The following is a 22,073-nucleotide window of genomic DNA, read 5'->3' as shown; positions in this document are numbered from 1 at the left end:
GTGATCCTTAATGTCCTGCCGCCGTCCCCATATTTATAATTGAATCACGTTTATACATTTAGAGTCCTAAACGTATTACCTTATGATACTTCTTAGGAATGAGCTCTTTTAGATGTGTACCTTGGAGTGGAATTTGGGTGCAATTTCTGTAATTTCTTACACTGTCCAGCAGGAAGATAGTAGGAAGGACCTGAAACTTTAATGTCATTATCACACATTTTAGAGAGACAGACAGACAGATGGATGTTGTATTTGGTGACACTGTAGGTTTTGAACTTGTGCAAATTAAAGTCAGTTTTTATTATATATATATATATATATATATATATATACGTATAATAAAATATATATAATAAAAACTGACTTGGTCGACTATAATAAAATATATTATATATATATTTAAACATGCATCGCCAAGCGTAACAACACTGCATTATTAGAGACATCAGTTTTTATAGGAATCCTCAGATTTGCAGGAGGTGAATGCCAGAGTTTGCAGATTGACCTACAGTATCTGTCTGTGAGACGTAAGGGAGAGAACACCCCTATGTTATGCTTACTAGGGGAGCAGAGCTGAGTGTTATCAGCAATGTTCTCACCATCCTCCTTCTACTATTCTGTCTTCTGGGAGAATTATGTGCCTTGAGAACAACTTTCAGAAAAGTTCACCTGGATGACTGAGAATCTTCACAAACGTATTATGCTTAAATTAAAAAATAATGATTTTGGATCATTTATTACCATCAAGCATTCTTAAAAATTTGATGCATTTTTTACTTACCAAAATGAAATCTAAGTGAAATATACTGTATGCCAAGAGTGTGATTTGAACCAAGGACAAGATATTTTCAGGACATGTATCTAGGACCTGTTTAGACTTTAACACTCTCATTACAGTATGTTGCAGGTCAAATTGACCTACAAGTTTTTTTTAGGGTTAAATGTTATATACTGTAGGACTTTTTTGTTTGCAGCTGTGAGACATATTTAAGTCTCACACTCTAATATATTGTCTTGACATCATCTATAACAGTGGTCCCAACCCCCGGGCCGCGGACCGGTACCAGTCCATGGACCAAATGGTACCGGGCCGCCCAAGGAACATTAAATTATTTCCATTTTTTTTTTTTTTTTACTGTGGCGTATTTCTCTTGGGTTTGCGCGACTTTCCATAGACGAGAGGTTAACTGAGAGGTGAGAGACGTCACCTAAAGCCGCACCAATACCGCGCATGCGCAAAATATGTGATATCAGGGCTGTTTTAGGGGATGTCTGGAGTAGTGCTGCAACGACGCGTCGACGTCATCGATTACGTCGACTACGAAAATACGTCGACATGCGTGAAATGCGTCGACGCGTCACACTGTTTACATTCATCTCGCGTAACGGCGGCTTCTGCTCCTGGGAATGGAGAAAGTTCCAGTCTATCACAAAAAGCTAGACCACGATTATCAAAAGTATGGGAATACTTTAAACAGAGGCCAAATAAAATGGCAGCACCTCAGAAGAAGAAATCCTGGCGCTCTCCGACCTCAAAAGGACGAGCCATCTTTGTAAGTATTTATTATTACAATTAGTTTTGGGAGTAATTGTTGCGTTCTTACCTGCTGTGTTTTGGTCAAGAATTAAATAATATATGGTAGGTAATAATGGTAATGCTAATCGCTAACGGTATAAACTGTAAATATATACCGTATAACTGTTTAACTTTGCCGACCATAAAGCAAACTTTAACTTTTAATTTATGAACTGGTTGTTGGAAGTTGTTTATGCACACATACTGTAGACTTAAAATTAACTACTAGATTTACATTAACAGTTCTCTGTAATCTAGTAGTGTACCTGAACATATAGATAAATAGGCTACTAGTGCATTTTTGTTTACTTTTGGCACAAGACAATAAAATATAATCATAAGTACGTGATTAATAACAAATTATCTCATTAGTTATGAGTTTAAAATTATTTCTGTATTTCATAATAAAATTACATTCACTACGCTTTCTGAATACAATTAATATTGTAAAGTAATCATATTAAACATTGTAATTAATCACATTCAGTTCATTTAAAAATATGCAGATTTACTACCCGCTTTGAAATACAGTACAGTTTATATATTGTTAGCATTCATAGATTTCATGTTTAATTTGGTTCCTAATGGTAATTATTGTTTTTTTTTCCTCAGGAAGAGGCAAAGCTGTGTACAAGATTTCTATCATAAAAAGGATGTCACTGTTGGCCCCAAATGGCCGATCATGCATTTTTGCACAGTGTTGAGCAGTGCTTTTGTTGAATTTATATGGCATTTTGAATGCTTTTGAATTTATATGGCATTATTCGTGCCTGATGCTAAAGTGTTGTTTACATTTTATTTTTGGCACTTTATTTTTGTATACTGTAAAAACTTCAACCATGTTGAAGTATTTTTTGGAAAAAAAATGTAATAAAAGTTGAAATATTATATTAGAAGTTGTATTTATAATTTTTTTGTAAAGTTATCCAAAGCATTAGCTAGTTATTAAAAAAGAACACTAGATTAAGGAAAAATAAATAAATAAATAAATAATAATCGTCAGAGTAGTCGACTAATCGAAAAAATAATCGCTAGATTAGTCGACAGGAAAAATAATCGTTACTTGCAGCTCTAGTCTGGAGCAGCTGCAAGTGGCAGTGGCGTTGTAGCTTTGGTGGAGAGAAGGTGTGTATCAGAACAGTGCTTGGTGTACGTGTATATTGTGTTTGCTCAAATTAACCACAAATTGACCACTGATCTATAAGGTGCAAAAATGCAGTTTTGTTATGACTTTTGATTGGAACAACATAACCTGTAACAATTTGTTCACAAACTACAACCTCTTCACATACTGTTCAGAACAGCCAGCAGCAACAATTATGTCTTACTGCCCCAACAAGGGAAAAACTTTATTCTCATGAGCACTTTGCACAAAATTGCTGAAAGCAGCACATGCGAGAACCAGTCAATATTATATTGTGGTAGGCTGTTGTGTTCATTTTTGGTTTAAAAACAATGCTCAAATAAAAGATACTTTCATTTATCTTGATTTTAAGTCACCGGGTCAATTTGACAGAGTCGCTTCCCAGCACTGTGAATTTCTGCATGTATTGTAGAAAGATGTGACTCAGCGCAATGAATAGTTCCCATCACTACATTGTAGATGTTACGATCGTTATATCTACATGTTAATGGCCTTGCATTGATACAGTAGACATGGCCCCTTGGAATATGTGTATTGGCTCACAGTGGCTGCATGATGTGTCTCTGTGCCCTGGGAAAGCTGGAATGCTGAATGAATTCTTCAAGAATTGCTGATAATAGTAGAGCATTTCTGAAAGTAGCTGAACCAGTAAGAATAGCTGGAAGATTGGCCCAAAGTATTCACTGCTCCCACATCCTTCTCGCAGTAGCATGAAAAGTGTAAAGTGAAAAATCAAGGGAGTGCAATAGAGACCGTGCAAGGATTTTAAATATCATAAAAATATTAATTTTTATAGATATTTATATCCATGACAATGCGAGGCGGTGTCTGATCGGCATCTCTCTCTCTCTCTCTCTCTCTCTCTCTCTCTCTCTCTCTCTCTCTCTCTGCTGCAATTTGTTTACATTTAATTTAGAGACGTTTCATTGGTTAATGCCAGCAGCTGTTACACTGATCACTGCGCCACCTGGTGGATCAATGCGTCATTGCAACAGACGTGCGTTGGGGGCGTGAATAAGGCAGCTACTCATTAACTACGTCAGAACAAGACCATTGTAGCATTCCTGGTGGATGTCTGGCAGAATCACACAGTGATCACACAGTGATCATGCAGAAGTAGTCAAACAGAAATTCTGAGCTGCTGCATCTGTATATCACGTGTTAGAGCTGATACTTGTGTGTGTGTGTGTGTGTGTGTGTGTGTGTGTGTGTGTGTGTGTGTGTGATTGTGTGTCTGTTTAAAATCAATCATTATTTCCACTACAGGTATAAAAGAGGTGGTTTATTTATCCAATAAACATCCTGAAAGAGACGAAACAATAGCTTCTGACCGAATGCTGAATGGAGCAGGTATTGGGCAAAGGTGAGTCTCCACAAATATCTGTGTGTGTGTGTGTGTGTGTGTGTGTCAAATTTTGAGCAATCCTACTTGCATATTTTCCTTGGTACAGAACAGCAATAATTAACATTTATTTATAAAATTTCAATGACAGGAATTTTCATATAAACCACTAAAGATCACTTAATTAAAAACTCTCTTTTGTCAGACAGTATTTTATCCTGTAGCTAGTGTGGAAGCCCACTTTTGCCAGGGAGGAAAAAGAAAAATTCAAATGAAATGTTATTTATATAGTACAAGAATGTAGATAGTGTGTGAGTGTTAGGAGTAAAGTGCAGATGTGTAAATCTGAGTGTGTATAAGCAATATATGTTCATGTGTGTACATATCTGGTAGTGTGTGTTGTGTAGATAAATCCAAAAGAGTCATCAGTCGTTCTCTATAAACAGACGATATCAGAACAACACTCATTATTTAGTCAAAACAAGGAACCCAAGACGCCAGCCTTATCCTTCGCTCTGGAAAAGGGCGTAAATGTAATTTAAATGTAGTGACGTTTCAGCTGCTGTGTCAAGCTGAAGTCTAGATTACAAGAAAAATAGACAAAATTTCTTTTGTTTTGTGTTTGTAGGCTGTTTGACTTAAAGCATTATCTCTCTGACTTGCTGAAAGTCATCAATCCCTTTGCTGAGTGAATAAGACCAGGACGGAGCTCTTCACCGCTGAAATACTGAAACCGTCTTATACTGAATATTACTAAAAAATTTAACGTTCCCAATATACTGAGGGGAAAAATCCTAGTGATGTTCAGTAGACTTCAAAGTAATCATGGGTGAAAATGGCTTAAATACTTCTATATAACTGAAATCTTTAATGAACTTTATTTTTAATCAAACTCTTAATTTTAACTTCTGATATTTTGGTGGAGGGAAAATTAAGATCACTATATTAATTATTTCAAATGAATCTGTATTTACCTTCAAATTACTGATTATTAATTATTACTATATAACTAACCACATTTAAATAAACATTTAATCATCCTCGGTGGATTTACTTTATTTTATTCAGTGTTTTAAATATACGTCTTACACACACACACACACACACACACACACACACACACACACACACACACACACACACACACAGTCTGTACAGAAATATTGGGTTTGCCATTCAGCAAGGCAGAGTTTATGTCAGAGCATTTAGTGCAGTGGTCCCCAATCCCGGGCCGCGGACCGGTACCAGTCCGTGGATCAAATGGTACCGGGCCGCCCAGGGAACATTAAATTATTTCCATTTTATTCACTGTGGTGTATTTTTCTCGGATTTGTGCGACTTTCCATAGACGAAAGGTTAACCGGGAGCTGAGAGACGTCACCTAAAGCCGCACCAATACCGCGCATGCGCAAAATATCTGATATCGGGGCGGTTTTAGGTGACGTCTGGAGTTGCTGCAAGTGGCAGTGGTGTTGTAGCTTTGGTGGAGAGAGGGTGTGTATCGCTCTTCTCTCTGTTCACTGGTACATGAGAAAGATAGCATTTCGGAAATGGTAATAGGGATTTAAGTGATTTAAAGTGGTTTCCCAAGGAAACCACTTTAAATCACTTAAATCCCTATTACCATTTCCGAAATGCTATCTGTTTGAAGCGGGGTTTTCTGCAGTGACGGCAACCAAAACAAAACAACGGAATAAACTGGACATAAGCAACACACTTCGGGTGTCATTGTCTCCTATTACCCCAGATGGAACCGTCTCGTTGCAAAGAAACAAGCCCAGGGTTCTCATTGATTTAGCGTTGTAGTGAGTTAAAATATTAAATCACTTTATATGAATTTTTTTTTGGAGTAACTATTTTATTTTGAAGGCATGTTTAAATACAATTAAATTAAAATTATTAAGTCAAAACAATCTAAAATATAAACAATCAGCGGGCCGCGGTAAAATGATCAAACGTTGACCGGTCCGCGGTGATAAAAAGGTTGGGGACCACTGATCTAGTGCACTTTTTATCTCTTATTCATATCATGCTAATTAATATGAATATATTAAAATAAGTGTCTGTACTGGGAGCTTCATACCTTTCTGACACAGAAAGCTACTAATATTACATTTTATGTAATATTACTGAACAGAAGGTGATGAGCTCAAATCCCCGGTCCACCAAGCTGCCATATGCTGTAACTTTGATTTTAAAAAATAAAGAAATTTCCACTGAAGGCTTTGAGGAAGAGTGCACGAGTAGCAGTGTTGTAATGTAACGAAGTAAAAATACTTTGTTACTGTACTTAAGTAGAAATGTCACGTATCTGTACTTTACTTCGCTATTTAAATTTGTCAACTTTCACTTTTACTCCACTACATTTCCTAGATAAAATGTAAACTTTTACTCTGTTATATTTCCACTAAGCGTCTTCGTTACTTGTTACTACAAAATAAAATCAGAAGAAATGTGTGCGACTGTAATAAGGGAGGTTTGGCGAATCACTGCTACTAGACTGCATTACGCACGTACAGTACAATACGCACGCACGCTCTATGGAGAAGCACAGCGTGCACGCGCAGTCAGAGCTGGCGGCGTTTATCTATAACGTTAATCGGCTGAAAGCCGCAAATACGGCAACCAAAAGCAGTGAAATGTCACTATTCTTATTACCAGAGTTGTAGCACAAACAAAATATTAATGCAAACAATCCATTCAATACTAAATAAAAATAAAATTTATTGATTTGGTCTTTGTCTTGTCTGAATATTTTTTATTCATCTCACTGTTCGTAGAGAATACACACATACATGAACTGAAGACATCATTACATTATGCATAAAATTTTGGTGTCCACTTTTGCCATTTTACATAATACCATAACTTTTGGCTTACTATGTAGTCATATAATATATAATATAAAACTCTTCTTGTTTTAAATTCTCACTGAGGGCTAAAACCCCTAAAGATGAAATCCTAGAACCGCCCCTGGTCTTTTTTACTTTTTTACTTTTACTTCAAATACTTAAGTACATTAAATATCAGAAAATGACTTTTGATACTTAAGTACAGTAAATATCAGATACTTTAAGACTTTTAGTTGAGTAATATTCTAAAAGGTAACTTTCACTTCTACCAAAGTCTTTTTCTAGTACGATACTTGTACTTTTACTCAAGTATTGCTTTCTAGTACTTTATACAACACTGACGAGTAGTGATAAAAAGTAAAACTCTAGTACAACACAGTCATATCACTAATATAGTGTCCACATATAGTGTCGCTTTGTGATTTGTTAAACCACGCCCATTCACCACTCTGTGATCTGTTAAGCCACACCCACTAATCTATCTGTGAGCTGTTAAGCCACTCATCTCTCTGTGATCTGTTTTACATTTACATTTACACTTACAGCATGTGACAGATGCCCTTATCCAGAGCGACGTACATAAGTGCTTAAATCTCTAACATTGAATACATTAATACTGGTTCACTAGGTTACATACTTAAGATACCATGAGTATAAAACATTTGTTCAAAGTTACAATGAAAAAGTGTCAAAGGTTTTTTTTTTTTAATGCAAAAGATAAGGAAAGAAGTGCTAGTTGAAGTGTTTCCTGAATAAGTAGGTCTTCAACCGCTGCTTGAAAATAGCCAGTGACTCAGCTGTCCGGACCTCTAGGGGAAGTTCATTCCACCACCTTGGTGCCAGAACAGAGAAGAGACCTGTAGTATACTGTACTTGCCTCTTACACTGAGAGATGGTGGAACCAGTCGAACAGTGCTGGTAGATTGGAGGGTGCGAGGTGCAGTGCGAGGAGTGATGAGAGCTTTGAGGTAAGAGGGAGCTGGTCCATTTTCGGCTTTGTAGGCCAGCATCAGTGTTTTGAATCTGATGTGTTCAGCTACCAGAAGCCAGTGGAGGGATCGCAGCAGCCGTGGGGTATGCAGATAACTTTGGCAGGTTGAAAACAAGCCGTGCAGCTTAGGTAGACCTGCCAGCAGTGCGTTGCAGTAATCCAGTCTAGAAATGACAAGAGACTGAACAAGTACCTGAGCAGCCTGTGTGGACAACAATGGCTGAATCCTTCTAATGTTGTAGAGCAGAAACCGACATGAGCGAGTCACATTAGCAACATGAGAGGAAAAGGACAGTTGATTGTCCATGGTTACCCCAAGGTTATGAGCTGTGGCTGAAGGGGAGATCAGATCGTTGTGCAAGGATATAGCAAGATCATGACCTTGGGATGAATCACCTGTCACTCCCATCCATGTTACCTGATATGATCATCCTTCCAGGTAGGAAGCGAACCAATCCCAAGCTGATCAGCAAATCCCAAGACTCCTGACGGTGGATAAGAGAGTCTTGTGGTTGACTGTACTAAACGCTGCTGAAAGGTCAAGGAGGATAAGGATGGATGACAGTTTGGCTGAACTAGCAGCATGTAGTTTTTCAGAGACATCCAAAAGGGCTGTCTCTGTGGAATGAGCTGCTTTAAAGCCAGACTGGTTGGGGTCTTGGAGGTTGTTCTGTAAGAGATAGACAGACAGTTGATTATAGACAATGCCTTCAAGAATTTTTGAAAAATGAGAGAAGTGATACCGGTCTGTAGTTACCGATGTCTGATGGATCTAGAGCAGGTTTCTTTAGGATGGGAATAATCCTTGCACTTTTGAAAGTAGTTGGTATCTGACCAGATGCTATGGATCTATTGATGATAGTGGTAATGAAGGGCAGAAGGTCTTGTGAGATGGTCTGGAGCATAGTGGAAGGGAGTGGATCCAATGGGCAGGTGGTAGGATTGCAGGACTGGATGAGTTGTAAAATCTCTTCTGCTGTTACAGAAATGTGACAACGAAGGTGTAGGGGAATCCATACTCTGAGATGTAAGTGCAGTTGTGGCTGAAGTGAAGGTCCTCAATCTTCTCCTGGTAGAAAGAAGCAAAGTCTTCTGCAGTGAAGGAGGATGAAGAAGGTGGAGCCGGAGGGTTGACAGGGAAGAGATGATGTTGTGGAATTTCCGAGGGTCATGTAAGGAAGCTTCAAGCTTTTCCTTGTAGAAGAAAGTCTTGGCAGAAGTCACATCTGAGGAGAACTTGACAAGAAGTGTTTGGTAAGATGCAAGATCTGCATCAAGTTGTGATTTCTTCCACTTTCTCACTGATGATCTTAGCTCTCTTCAATTGTTGCGCAGCACATCTGAAAGCCAAGGAGCAGAACAAGAAGTTTTCTTGGGTCTATTTGACATAGGGAAGAGGAAGTCCATAGTTGAGGAAAGAGATGAAAGGAAAGTATCATGGCTGAGTCCAAGGGTAGTGAGGAAAAAGACTCAGGATCAGGAAGAGAAGAAAGAGTGCCAGAAGCTAAAGAAGAATGGGAGACAGAGTGAAGGTTGCAGCGGGTAAGAGCAAGGGGGTGAGAGGTAGTTTTAGGTAGGGTAGAGAGTGATGGTGAAGGATACCAGGTGATGATCGGAGACGTGTAGTGAGGTAGCAGTCACGTCTGTAGCTGGAGAAGGACGGGTGAAAACCAGACCCAGGACAATGCCTCCTTTGTGTGTGGGGATGTAGCTGTTGGGCGAATTAGTCGAGAAGAGTCAGGAGGGATCTGTTAAGCCACGCCCAGTCATCACTCTGTGATCTGTTAAGCCACGCCCACTCACCTCTGATCCAGTTGGTCCATGAGGAAATCTGACTATTTCATATAAAATAGATGAGTTTTCTCATTGCTCATTTAGTCATAAAGTGCAGGAGTAGTCGAGTCAAGAAGCCTTTATTGTCATTTGAACCGTATATCTGACACAGTACACAGTGAAATGAGATGTTTCTTCAGGATCATGAAGCTACACAGAACACCAGAGAGCTCAGGATATAAAGTAAGCTGTCATAGACATACTAAGTGCATTGTGTGTAAACTAGTGCAATAGTGTGAGACATACACACCAAAACACTACAGGACAAAAACACAAACACTGACCAGTGTACATGCTGTATATAATACACTACATTGTTAATTCATTATTTTTTGTAAAAAGAGTAATATTTAGAAGTGTTAAAGATTGCTTGACTACATGTCTGTCCCCGTCTACCTGTCCCTGTCCCTGTCCACCTGTCCCTGTCTCTCCCTGCTTGTCCCGGGACAGCTTGTCCCTGTCTCTGCCTGTCTCTGTCCCTGTCTCTCCCTGCCCGCCTGTCTGCCTGTCTCAAATCTTCAGCATTGCTTCTGATGTGGATTATTTGTCAGATAAATACCACTGCACCCCAGAGATGGAAGCTTCCAGAAGGCTGCTGGATATGGCGCGTATCCCATACAGGTGAGCTTGGGCTCAGGTGACCCTGGGAGCAGGTGAGCTCAGTAACACTTTATTTATATCCCTGCTTGTGAGCAGAGATTTGGTACGTGACTTGTGTACAGCCTCAGAAATGGCTGTGACTCTAATCTAGTCTGTTAAAATGTGTAGCTCCTGCACAAAGTGATGCAACAGCAGACTGCGCTAGGACAAATAATCAAAAATATCATTTAAAAAAAGTCACCTTATGATTCAAGCTGTTTGTCATCTTCACAGTGAAAACACAATTATTTAGACCACAGTGAAATCCCACGTTTCCCTTACAAAAAGAATGAAAATAAATAATAGAAATTAAATGTAGGGAAAACTACAGTATATACAGAGTAAGGTGCTCAGTGTGTTGTGGGGGTTATGGGGTGTGAGTTGTAGTGTTAAGTGTTGTTCAGGTGTCTGATGGCTTGTGAACAGAAACTGTTTGTGACTCTTGTCTTGATCTCACACTCGGTCTCCTGTAGCGTACCCCAGACAGCAGAAGTGTGAAGAGGTTGTGTTGTGGGTGTGTGTTGTTCCTGATGATGTTATGGGCCCTCCTGATGACCCTGGGGTTGTAAATGTCAGATTTTTAGAGGGAAACTAATCATACCTGTAATGTAAAGAGGATCTGAATCTCTGTCTGTCCATCAGTGTTTGGTTAGTTGTTTCCAGACAAAGAACACAGACTAAAGTATTTCTCGTACTTACTGTTAAATAATTTTCGAAAAGTCTCTCTTGCGGTTGTGTTTTTCAGACAGTTTCTGTCATGAGACGCGGGAATAAAACGCACCCAAATGCAGGATAGCATAAAAGAAAAACAGGTTTAATAACTAAAAACATGAAACACAGACACAACATCAGACAACAAACCGAAGACGAGGATTCCGCTCTGCCTTGGGCAATGCGGCACAGTTAAATACATGACAAAATTAAACACATAAGGACCAGGTGTGCAGAGGCAGGGAGGAAGAGACAAGGGCTGGGCAGACACGTGAACACAGAACATAAACAAAAAGCACATGGCCAAAGTCTGGGCTAAGTCCTGACAGTTTCAGTCGAAGCGGAAGGCGATCGTTATTGATTTTGACTGCATCGGTCCCTCTGTACAGCCTGAGTGTAACGGAGGCTGCACCCCAGCTATAAATGACAAGCACTGAAACACCTAATAACAGATACTGAAACACGGGTCTTCTATAAGCCGCAAGTGGTTCGTTCATCCCTCTGCTGCGTCTCCTTGTAGATTTGGAAAATAAATATTTAATTTAAATTTATTTTATTTTAGTTTGCTAGTTTTTTTTATAAAATGTAATTCTAAATTCTAAGATCATGATGCTCTTGTACCATTAAAATAAACCATGTTTAATTTTTTTTTTTGTCGCTCAAAATATGCTTAATAACTGCAGACTTGCGAAATCCGACACACAGAAGCAGACGCATTTTTGTTTTGCTGCAGCCGGCAAAATTTTGATGTCATGCAGGGCTTTCAAGTGTCACGCATTGAGAGTGACAGTCACGCATTTCAGTCTTTTCTCACGCTCTCCCGCCACACATTGTATTTCTCACACAGAAGAAATTTTTGACTATTTATCATATATTTAATATGCCGCAGCGCCCAAAATGTATCAGTCCGCACCGCTGTCTCTATGGAACTGGGCAGGAATAAAGGGTGTCTCAGTTCTTAGTCGAGCCTGACACTTATCAGCCAATCAAAAAAAAAAGTCTACACAGTAGCCAGTTAGAAAATGGCACTATATGGGTAAGATTTAACGCAACAACCAATGAAAAAAATTGGGGTTGCGGGGGGGTTGGAGATGTCACGCTTGCCTGTGTTCAAAATTTGAGAAGCCTGGTTATGAATACGAAGAGGACTCAGTTAGACATTGAACATTTTATTGAAAGTAACCTTCGACCTTTTCTATACTTTTCTATACTTTTCTATACTCTACTTTCTATACAAAATGATATATGCAGCGTTATCTTCATTTTAGATGTCAAAAGGGTTTTGTGGCTCCCTGTGTTTTTTTTCTGCAGGAAATGGCTCCAAATGGCTCTTTGAGTGTTTAAGGGTGCCAACCCCTGTTTTAGAGACTTTTAAATTGTTCAAATACTGAAAATCACTGATGTGTAAGTTACTGAAATGTCCTGACAGGTGAGTACTGAAATTCTATTTTGGTGTTTCAGCGGACATCACACAAAACTTCAGAATACGACTTTATTAGTATTATTATTTTATTAATAAACCAAAAATGTAAATGAACGTCAAATCCTGAAACACGACAATGTCAGTGGACTAGTAAAGAAAAAAGTGTAATAATGAATGTTCCTCAGGTGCTGAGATACAAAAAGAGACTTAAATCAAGTGGCACTGAAATAGACGTTATTGAAACATCATTATTTAAGTGCTGATGTCTTTCAGTAGGTCTGAATACTGAGCTGCTGAAAGACAAATCAATCCTCACTACACTGATACTTTATACAGATACTTTCATAAAACATCGTCATATCTGGGAGTTAATCGGCACCTTTTACATTTCAGTACGGTATTTAAAGTGCTGAAAATCAACTGAAACATGGTCAGTGCGTGTAATGACTCAGTACAGTAGTTCGAGCTGTTCGGTGAAACATTTATAGAAATACAGAACAATTGAAACAAGGGAAATTTTCCCTTTCTTTCTTCTCCATGTTGGTGCTCACTGGTACATTAATGGCTCTGTGATCAGCACGTAAAAGACCCTCTGACTCACGTATATAGTTTAAAATGAGTTTAAGCTCTTTATTAAATTAGCTAACCTTTCTTTCCAATTGGTGTGATGTGAGCAAATATTCTTCTTCTTATTACTATTCAACATCTTCCTCTCTCGTAATGTTTGTCATTTATAATTGTTCTTTTTAATACGACTGCATATTAAATATATTATGAGGTGTGTTGGGTTTAGAAATGTGAAGCCGTAAAGCAACACGATGCTGTAGCTAAACTCTGGATTAAATATATTAAGAGAACTGTGTTGTATAATTTTTTAAAGATTGTACCAGTAACCCAGAGTTAAATAAATGTTCATATCATATGTTATATCTTAAGTACAGTTAAAGACGGTCCAGTGTGTTGTACTTGGGCTCAAACAAAACATCACTTGTGCAACTCATCGACATAACCACACACTAGATTTAATAATATCACACAGAATAGATGTCACTGATATAGATATCATTGATATCAAAGTGATGACATCACAGACCATTACCTCATAATGTACACACTACCCGTAGAACAGACTATCTATGTCTCCCCACGTTATTGACTCGGTAGAACTATTATTCCGACCACTAAAGACAGATTCACAAATAACCTGCCTGATCTGTCTGGACTTCTTACTGTACCCTTAAACACAAACGACCTGGATGCAATGACTAACAGCATAGACGCTATATTCACTAGCACATTAGACACCGTTGCCCCAGTCAGATTACAGAAGGTTAGAGATAAAACACTTGCACCATGGTATAATAGTCATACTCATACCCTCAAGAGAGAAACCCGTAACCTCGAATGGAAATGGAGAAAAACTAAATTAGAGGTTTTTAGTATTGCGTATAAGGACAGTATGACCAGGTACAGACAGGCTCTAAAAGCTGCTAGGGCTGAGCACCTGAGCAAACTCATAGAAAATAACCAGAACAATCCCAGGTTTTTATTTAGCACAGTGGCTAGTTTAACAAAAAACAGAAATCTGAGCACACTATTCCATCACAGTTCAGTAGTGAGGACTTTATGAGATTCTTCACTGATAAAATCGAAAGTATCAGGAATAAAATAAGTGACGCTCAACATATGAGAGCAACTAGTGACACAATCTCACCTAAGGCTTTACACAGCTTTACAAGTACAGGACAGGAAGAGTTAGATAAACTTATTACTACAGCTAAATCAACAACATGTTCACTAGACCCCATCCCAACTAAACTACTGAAAGAAGTGTTACATAAAGCTGGTGAGCCTCTTCTTAATATCATTAACTCCGCGTTATCTTTAGGTTACGTCCCGAAGTCTTTCAAGTTGGCAGTTCATCAAAAAGCATCCAGTCTGAAACTGTAGAACAGGTTATGAAAAGGTTTCCATGTCATTAAACATTACCATTGTAACATTAAACAATACCAAGACAATCACTTTTACAAACAACATCTCCACCTGAATAGTTTAAATAGTTTTTTTTTTTGCTAGTTATCAGGATGTGAATTAGAATTGTAGGCGTTCACCAGGTGATCTGCCATCTCTAAAATGTATAGTTTGCCTTAAGGTGTACAATGACGCACAAAAACATTTGTAATGGTAAAATTGTGATTGTGGTAAAAGACTCATCCATTTTTAAACCAGTCTGAATCTCTGTAAACTTTGTGTTGTGTTTCCCAACACATTAAATCCAACAGCCAACTTAATATTTGGTGATTATGGTGTTGGTTATTGTCTGTTGGAGCAGTGTGATGCTTAATGAACAAGCCAGAGGAGACTGTGGTAAGCAGAAAACACCCTGAGAAAACATGCGGAAGAAACTAGACTAAAACATGTACCTGTCCTCCTTTGGGTGGAGCAGGAATTACACATGTATTTAAGCACCACTGTCCTGTCCACAGTTACACTCCAGAGAATTAAGAAGGTGAATGTTTACCGGACAGTTCAATAAAGAAAAGACTCCTCATACCGTCATCTAGAAATCTGAATTACATCAGCAGCAGAAAGTAAGTGTTTCAAATCAACATTATTTTGATATGTGTGAGATACCATTCAGTAATGTAACATAAAACAATGACATAAATCATTTATACATTTATTAGCAAATCCACAGCATTAGAATTAATTGCACTTACTTTTAAAGTTTGTAACGGCCACTTTAATATTGTAATGGTTTATGTGTTACTGTGCCATTATGAGAGTTCTGCTGACATATGCGCTTAGACTGGTGAGTGCGCATGCGCCAGGCAGAGATAGCGCGAAGTTGAATGTATTCAGATGTGTTGTTGTTATTCTGCCTTCTAAGTTGAGCAAACCAACGTTTTTTTTTTCTTTTGTGATGGGAACTGAGAGTTTTTGTTTCTCCTTCGCTTTTACTCCGTTTATATGTGTGTATGTTGGATGTGATTGCTGAAGAGGAACAAATACAAAGGCTTTTGGGGATAACTTGCTGTTTGCCTCGAGTGTTTATTCCCTTTTTAAGTCACCTTGTTTTTCTCCGGGTCAAACCTAACATTCCGACCACGTTACAAGTTCTCAAAGCACCTTCTGTAATTTCTAACATGAAGACGTGTGTGGGTGTGTGTGTGTGTGTGTGTGTGTGTGTGTGGGGGGGGTGCTTGGGGTTAGTATAATATTTAGATTTTGCGATATAGAATATAGTCTTTTGTTTTATTTCAGAGTAACGTGTGCGATGGCCAGCAAAGGAGAAGGCATGCAGTAAGTACAGGAAGTCTTTTATACACAGTATATAATTTGTATTTATGTTACTGTGTAATTGTAATATTTCACACCGCACCTCGCTCCCTCTGAGCCACCTGCACTGCTCGACTGGTCCAACCATCTCTCAGGGTAAGAGGGAGGTTTACATCTAGACTCTTCTGTTCTGGCATTGAGCTGGTGGAATGAACTTCCCCTTATCTGAACAGCTGAGTCACTGACTGTCTTTTAAATTATTGACCCATTCTTTATGATAGCTCATGTGCAGCAACAGCACAATGGACAAGAGTGATTTTATCTGCTATTTTTATTTTTACATGGTCAGACAGAAAAACAGCAGACTTGTGGAAAATCTTCAAATGAGTATTAGGACAGAAACATAGCTTTTGTCATTTAATATACAAAAGTATGTGCACCCCTGACCATCACACCAATATGTTTGTCTTCTTCAAACTCTAGCCTCATAGTCATTAGCATGCAATAGTTTAGGAAACTTTATTTGTTTTATAATTATAATTTCCCTTAATTGGAAATATGAAACCGAAACCTGTTGTTCAACAAGGGTGTGATAGTCATACTAGGGTGTGATAGTCATACAAGGGTGTGATAGTCATACAAGGGTGTGATAGTCATACAAGGGTGTGACAGTCATACAAGGGTGTGATAGTCATACGAGTCAGACCTATGATTTTTCTCTAATATGCAAACAGCACTGGTGTAGTACACGTCACTGAAGGATTACATGAATGGAATGATGGACGGGACATCATTCCATTCATGTAATCCTTCAGTGACGTGTACTACACCAGTGCTGTTTGCAGAGATGCAGCAGCATGTCATGATGCTCCCACCACTGTGCTTCACTGTGGGTTTGGTGCTCTTAGCATCATGGGTCCAAAATCCTTCTTTCTCCAAACATGACCAAATAATTAAATGCTGAAAAGTTTTTGTTTTCTCAGATCACAGTATATTGTTTCAAAAGAGTTCTGCTTTGTCTAAATGCACTCAAACTTACATTGCCTTTTTTTTTTAATAATTAATCTTTATAAACACATAAACACAGAGTCAAAGAACAGTGTGTCTATTTAGAGTGTGTAAATGCATTGGAGGTATATTAAGTAAAAGACTGAATAAAAGGACAAAATCCTTTTCTCCCTTCATTGTAACTCGATCTCTCTTTTCTCCAACCCTCTACAGGACACATGAACAATATGATGATGAGGTGTATTACATGGCTGTTGCTCTGATGTTTTCCAAGAAGAGCCCTGATCCTAACACAAAGGTATCAGAAACATTTTCTTAAATGCAGCACTTGAAATGTTACTGTATTATTACTCTATTATTACTCTTACTGTGAGCTCCACAAGGACAAAATGTGTCCATATTTTCAGTCTCTGTTTACAGAATTAATAATAAGTTCACAAATATCTGCAAATTACCCACAATCCTCCATGTTAACACTATTTCCACTGACAAGGCAGGTGTGTGATAGCCATATAGTTGTACTGAATTTAGTCATCGTTCCCACATTAGCCATGCTGAGGGCATGTGGGCGGAGCTAAAATAGTGCTGATCAAAGATTGGAAAAACACAAACATGCTCTGATTATGACAGAAATTCACAAGATTCATTCATTTCATTCTGAGTATTGATGCGGTACAACTCCCATATTGTATTTTGTGCACTTTTTGTTAAAAGTTTTTTTTCCCAAAGTCTGCTTTATGAAGAGAACTTGGAGGAAATTCTTATATTGTTTTTTCATCACAATCTCTTCACCAACCTACTGAAGATGTCTGAATTTCACACCTTCACAGGGTCTTTATAGATGGTCTGAGGCTCAGAGGCTGATGGTTGTTAAATTTCTTGCTGCTATTTTAAGTTTTTTTAATGTAATTATGACCTGTTAGATTTAATGTTAACTCTAGGTGGGTGCGTGCATCGTAAACGAGGAGAAAAAAATTGTTGCAGTCGGTTTCAACAAAATGCCCAATGGCTGTGAGGATAAACTTCCATGGGAGCGTGAAGCTAAGAAAAGACTGGACAATAAGCATTTGTACGGTGAGTTTAATGCTTTAAAATATTAGGTTTGACTTTATTCTCTGTAGTGTTTGTGAATTCACCGTCCAGTTCTACCAGCACTGTTCGACTGGTCCCACCATCTCTCAGGGTAAGAGGGTGGTCTACATACAAACCTTCAACACAAATTAGTCACAGATCTGTGCTTCCTACAACAGTCAAATATCTCAACAGTCCAAGATATTACAAAGTGCTGATTTATTTATTTTTATAATCTAAAAATCTATCATGTTTATCATCTTCTTGTTGGTTCTAGTGTGTCATGCGGAGCTGAATGCCATCATGAACAAAACCTCAGTGGATGTGAAAGGATGCACCATATACGTCACTCTGTTTCCCTGTAACGAGTGTGCTAAGGTCATCATCCAATCAGGTAACACACACACACACACCCCACTCAAACCCCCGAACACACACCACACACACCCCACACAAAAAGGAAGTGTTTGGAACAAGAGTAGTATTTGGTCGGTTAAATTACTTGTGTTTGTGTGTCTGTTTAAAATCAATCATTATTTCCACTACAGGTATAAAAAATGTGGTTTATTTATCCAATAAATATGCTGAAAGAGATGAAACAAAGACTTCTGTCCGACTGCTGAATGGAGCAGGTATTTTGCAAAGGTGAGTCTCCACAAACATGTGTGTAATTTTGAGCAATCCTACTTGCATGTCTTTCTGCAAGTCATATTTTCCTTGCTACAGAACAGCAATAATTAAACTGCAGATGTGTAAGTCTGAGTTTGTATAAGCAATATATGCTCATTTGTGTACATACTGTATCTGGTAGTGTGTGTTGTGTAGATAAATCCAAAAGAGTCGTTGTTCTCTATAAACAGACAATATCAGAACAGCACTCATTAACTATTCAAAACAAGGAACCCAAGACGCCAGCCTCATTTGTCGCTCTGGAAAAGGGCGTAAATGTAAAATTTGTTTTGTTTTGTGTTTGTAGGCAGTTTCACTTAAAGCAGGAGCTTGCCAACTTGCTGAACCCCATCAATATCGTTGCTGAGTGAATAAGACCAGGACGGAGCTCTGAATATTACTAAAACATTTAACGTTCCCAAAATACTGAGAGGAAAAATCCTAGTGATGTTCAGTAGACTTCAAAGTAATCGTGGGTGAAAATGGCTTAAATACTTCTATATAACTGAAATCTTTATTGGACTTTATTTAATCAAACTCTTGTTTTAACTTCTTGATTATTTTGGTGGAGGGAAAATTAAGATCACTATATTAACTATTTCAAATGAATCTGTATTTACCTACAAATTACTGATTATTAATTATTACTATATAACTGTAACCACATTTAAATAAACATTTAATCATCCTCAGTGGATTTACTTTTTTTTATTCGGTGTTTTGAATATATGTCGTATACACACACACACACACACACACACACACACACACACGACAGAACACATTTTATACAATAGTGTTATTTTAACACTGTAAACGTTGTGGTAACAGTTTGGGGAGGAAACACACATGGGCATGAGGGTCAGGGGTGTACAGTACATACTTTTAATCGGTGTGTTTGATTCAGTCTGTACAGAAATATGTGGTTAGTTTGCCATTCAGGTCCTGGAATTGTTCAGCATCATCCTCGTTCACCCACAGAGAAATACACTGGAGCTGCGAGTATCACTTTGAGCACAGAGTAAGTCATGATCTCCTGTTGTAATGTTACAACTAATTCACAACTAGTTTGACACAAACAATGACATTGTGACTGCTGTTAGAGACGTTTCCCAGATAATCAGCATTGGTTTTTCATGAGTGTCTGTAATTTAGCCCTCAGTTTTACAGCCTGTTCACTGACAACACCTACTCAGAATAAGTAGTCCAGGCCAGTGTTTCTCAAACTGGGGGCCTGAGGAAGAGTGCACAAGTAGTGATAAAAAGTAAAACTCTAACCATTAGGCCACGACCTGTGTTGTACTAGAGAGTCCGAACCCCCCAACTGCTCCCAGGGCGCCGCAGCATAAAGTACTTTTGTAAAATTCTTTGGGAAGCTGAGACGCATGATCAGAATCTGTCAACATTTCTGTTCTGAAGTACATAACAATAATAATAATAATAATAATTTTATTATTGTAATGAAGCGGAGTCGTATGGATCCATTTGCAGTGAAGGCAATTTCGGAATCGGGGGACAGGCAGAAGGTCAGGACAGGCAGCAAACAATCAGAGAGACAGGTAACAGAAACAGAGTCAAAACACTAGGAACAAACAATCAGAAAATGCTCAGAATGACTGCAGAAGCAAGTCAAGACTTCACGCTGAGGTCAAGATCATTTCCGCATTTACAGTATGCGCGTCAGCTGATAGGGAACAGCTGGTGCTGCGATTAGGCTGAGCGGAGTACGGTGGGAAGTGTAGTCCGGAAATGTTCAATATTCCGGAGATGTTTCTCTCCATTGCGAGTGAGGAGGTGAGGCAGGTGCGTTGATCATGATGACAGAGCACCCCCACCCCCACCCCCCCACAAGCGGCTCCCGACACGAGGGCGTGTGCGACGCCGGGGTCTACCACGAGACCGGGGAGCAGGCTTGTCTGGGTGCTGTCAGTGGAAGTCGGCGGTGAGTGAGGGGTCCAGGATGTCCCCCGCCTTGACCCGGGAGTGCTCTTCGGAACCGTACCCCACCCAGTCGGCCAGGTAGTTCGCGGACTTGGTATGCCTCCTCATCATCGACCAGGAGAGGCGCAGGCGGTTCAGTGGGGGTCCCTGGGTCTCTCGGTGGTCCCTCCGCGGGTTTCAGCAATGAGGCATGAAAGGTGGGAGATATGCGGTATGACGGGGGTATCACCGGGTTAATCCGTCTGACGATTTGGAGCGGGCCCACGAACCATGGGTTGAACTTATGACAGGGGAGATGGAGGCGGAGGTAACGGGTGGATAGCCAGACCCACTGTGCGGGTTGGTAGTTGGGGTGCTCACTACGGCGTCTGTCGGCCTGTGCCTTTTGCCTGAGAATGGCCCTTTGCAGTTGTCGATGTGCCGCGCTCCATGTTTCCTCGCTACGACGAAACCACTCGTTAACGGCCGGCAAGTCAGAGGGCGTGTCAGTCCAGGGAAACAGAGGAGGCTGGAAGCCCAGGACGCACTGGAACGGGGTTAGGCCCGTGGCAGGATTGTGGAGAGAATTCTGTGCGTATTCGGCCCACATCAAATACTTGCTCCAGTCGGCTTGGTTATTTTGGCAGTATGAGCGCAGGAACCGGACAAGGTCTTGGTTCAGCCTTTCCGTCTGTCCGTTTTCTTGAGAGTGGTACCCCGAGGTGAGGCTGATGTTTACATTGAGCTGTCTAAAGAATGCCACCCAGACTCTTGAAGTGAACTGGGGGCCCCAATCGGACACGATATTTTCGGGTAGACCGTAGAACCGGAAAAAACAAAGTTGCACAGCACCTCCACGGTCTCGAAGGCCGTGGGGAGTTTCGACAGGGGAATCAGACAGCAGGCTTTGGAGAAACGGTCGATCACGGTGAGGATAACTGTGTGGTTGTTTGAACGGGGAAGGTCAGTGATAAAGTCGAGCGTGATGTGGGACCAGGGACACTGAGGCATGGGTAGTGGCAACAGCAAGCCCGCGGGGAGCTGATGAGAGGGCTTCGACGTGTTGCAGATTGTACAGGCCCGGACGATCTTGCGCACATCTGTGGCTAGAGTTGGCCACCAAAACTGGTTCCGGGTCAGGTGCCTGCGACACCGTGATGGCCGGAGCTGGGGTTGTATTGTAGGTGCTCCAGGAGGATCGCGCGCCAGTTCTCGGGCACGTAAGTCCGTGACGGCGGACATTCAGCAGGTGGGGTATACAAGCGTTGGCCTGGCTGATCTCTGTCATAATGTCCCACTGGATGGGTGCAAGAATGTGGGCCTCCAAGACGATGGCCTCAGAGTTCGCGTCCGGACCAGGCTCTCGGAACATTCGGGACAGAGCATCAGCCTTGACGTTCTTGGTCCCTGGCCTGTAAGTCACCGTGAACCGAAAGCGGGTGAAGAACATGGCCCACCGAGCCTGACGGGGTTTCATGCGCTTGGCGGCGCGGAGATACTCAAGGTTCTGGTGGTCGGTGAGCACGGTGAATGGGTGGAGAGCGCCCTCTAGCCAGTGCCGCCACTCCTCGAATGCTGCCTTCATGGCTAGCAGTTCTCGGTCCCCCACATCGTA

General features: G+C 40.1%; 1 protein-coding gene and 1 long non-coding RNA gene across 2 annotated transcripts; both read left to right on the top strand.

Moving 5' to 3' along the window:
* The first annotated feature begins 716 nt into the window (after positions 1 to 716).
* Positions 717 to 5,085, top strand: LOC125140538. The gene is made up of 3 exons (XR_007139791.1): positions 717 to 1,553; positions 3,987 to 4,083; positions 4,691 to 5,085. It is a non-coding gene; the product is annotated as an uncharacterized LOC125140538 (long non-coding RNA).
* A 9,221-nt stretch (positions 5,086 to 14,306) lies between these two features.
* Positions 14,307 to 19,230, top strand: LOC125140540 (deoxycytidylate deaminase-like). The gene is made up of 8 exons (XM_047809748.1): positions 14,307 to 14,878; positions 14,998 to 15,102; positions 15,776 to 15,814; positions 17,012 to 17,096; positions 17,740 to 17,872; positions 18,147 to 18,263; positions 18,418 to 18,514; positions 18,846 to 19,230. The coding sequence occupies exons 3-8, from the start codon at positions 15,789 to 15,791 to the stop codon at positions 18,907 to 18,909; spliced, it is 522 nt and encodes a 173-aa protein (XP_047665704.1). The 5' UTR covers positions 14,307 to 14,878; positions 14,998 to 15,102; positions 15,776 to 15,788; the 3' UTR covers positions 18,910 to 19,230.
* The last annotated feature ends 2,843 nt before the right edge of the window (positions 19,231 to 22,073 follow it).

This window comes from Tachysurus fulvidraco, unplaced genomic scaffold, assembly GCF_022655615.1.
Source record: "Tachysurus fulvidraco isolate hzauxx_2018 unplaced genomic scaffold, HZAU_PFXX_2.0 HiC_scaffold_30_np12, whole genome shotgun sequence".
NCBI classification, from domain to species: Eukaryota; Metazoa; Chordata; class Actinopteri; order Siluriformes; family Bagridae; genus Tachysurus; species Tachysurus fulvidraco.
The sequence above is the reverse complement of the archived record's forward strand: the minus strand, read 5'-3'. Positions and strand labels throughout refer to the sequence as shown.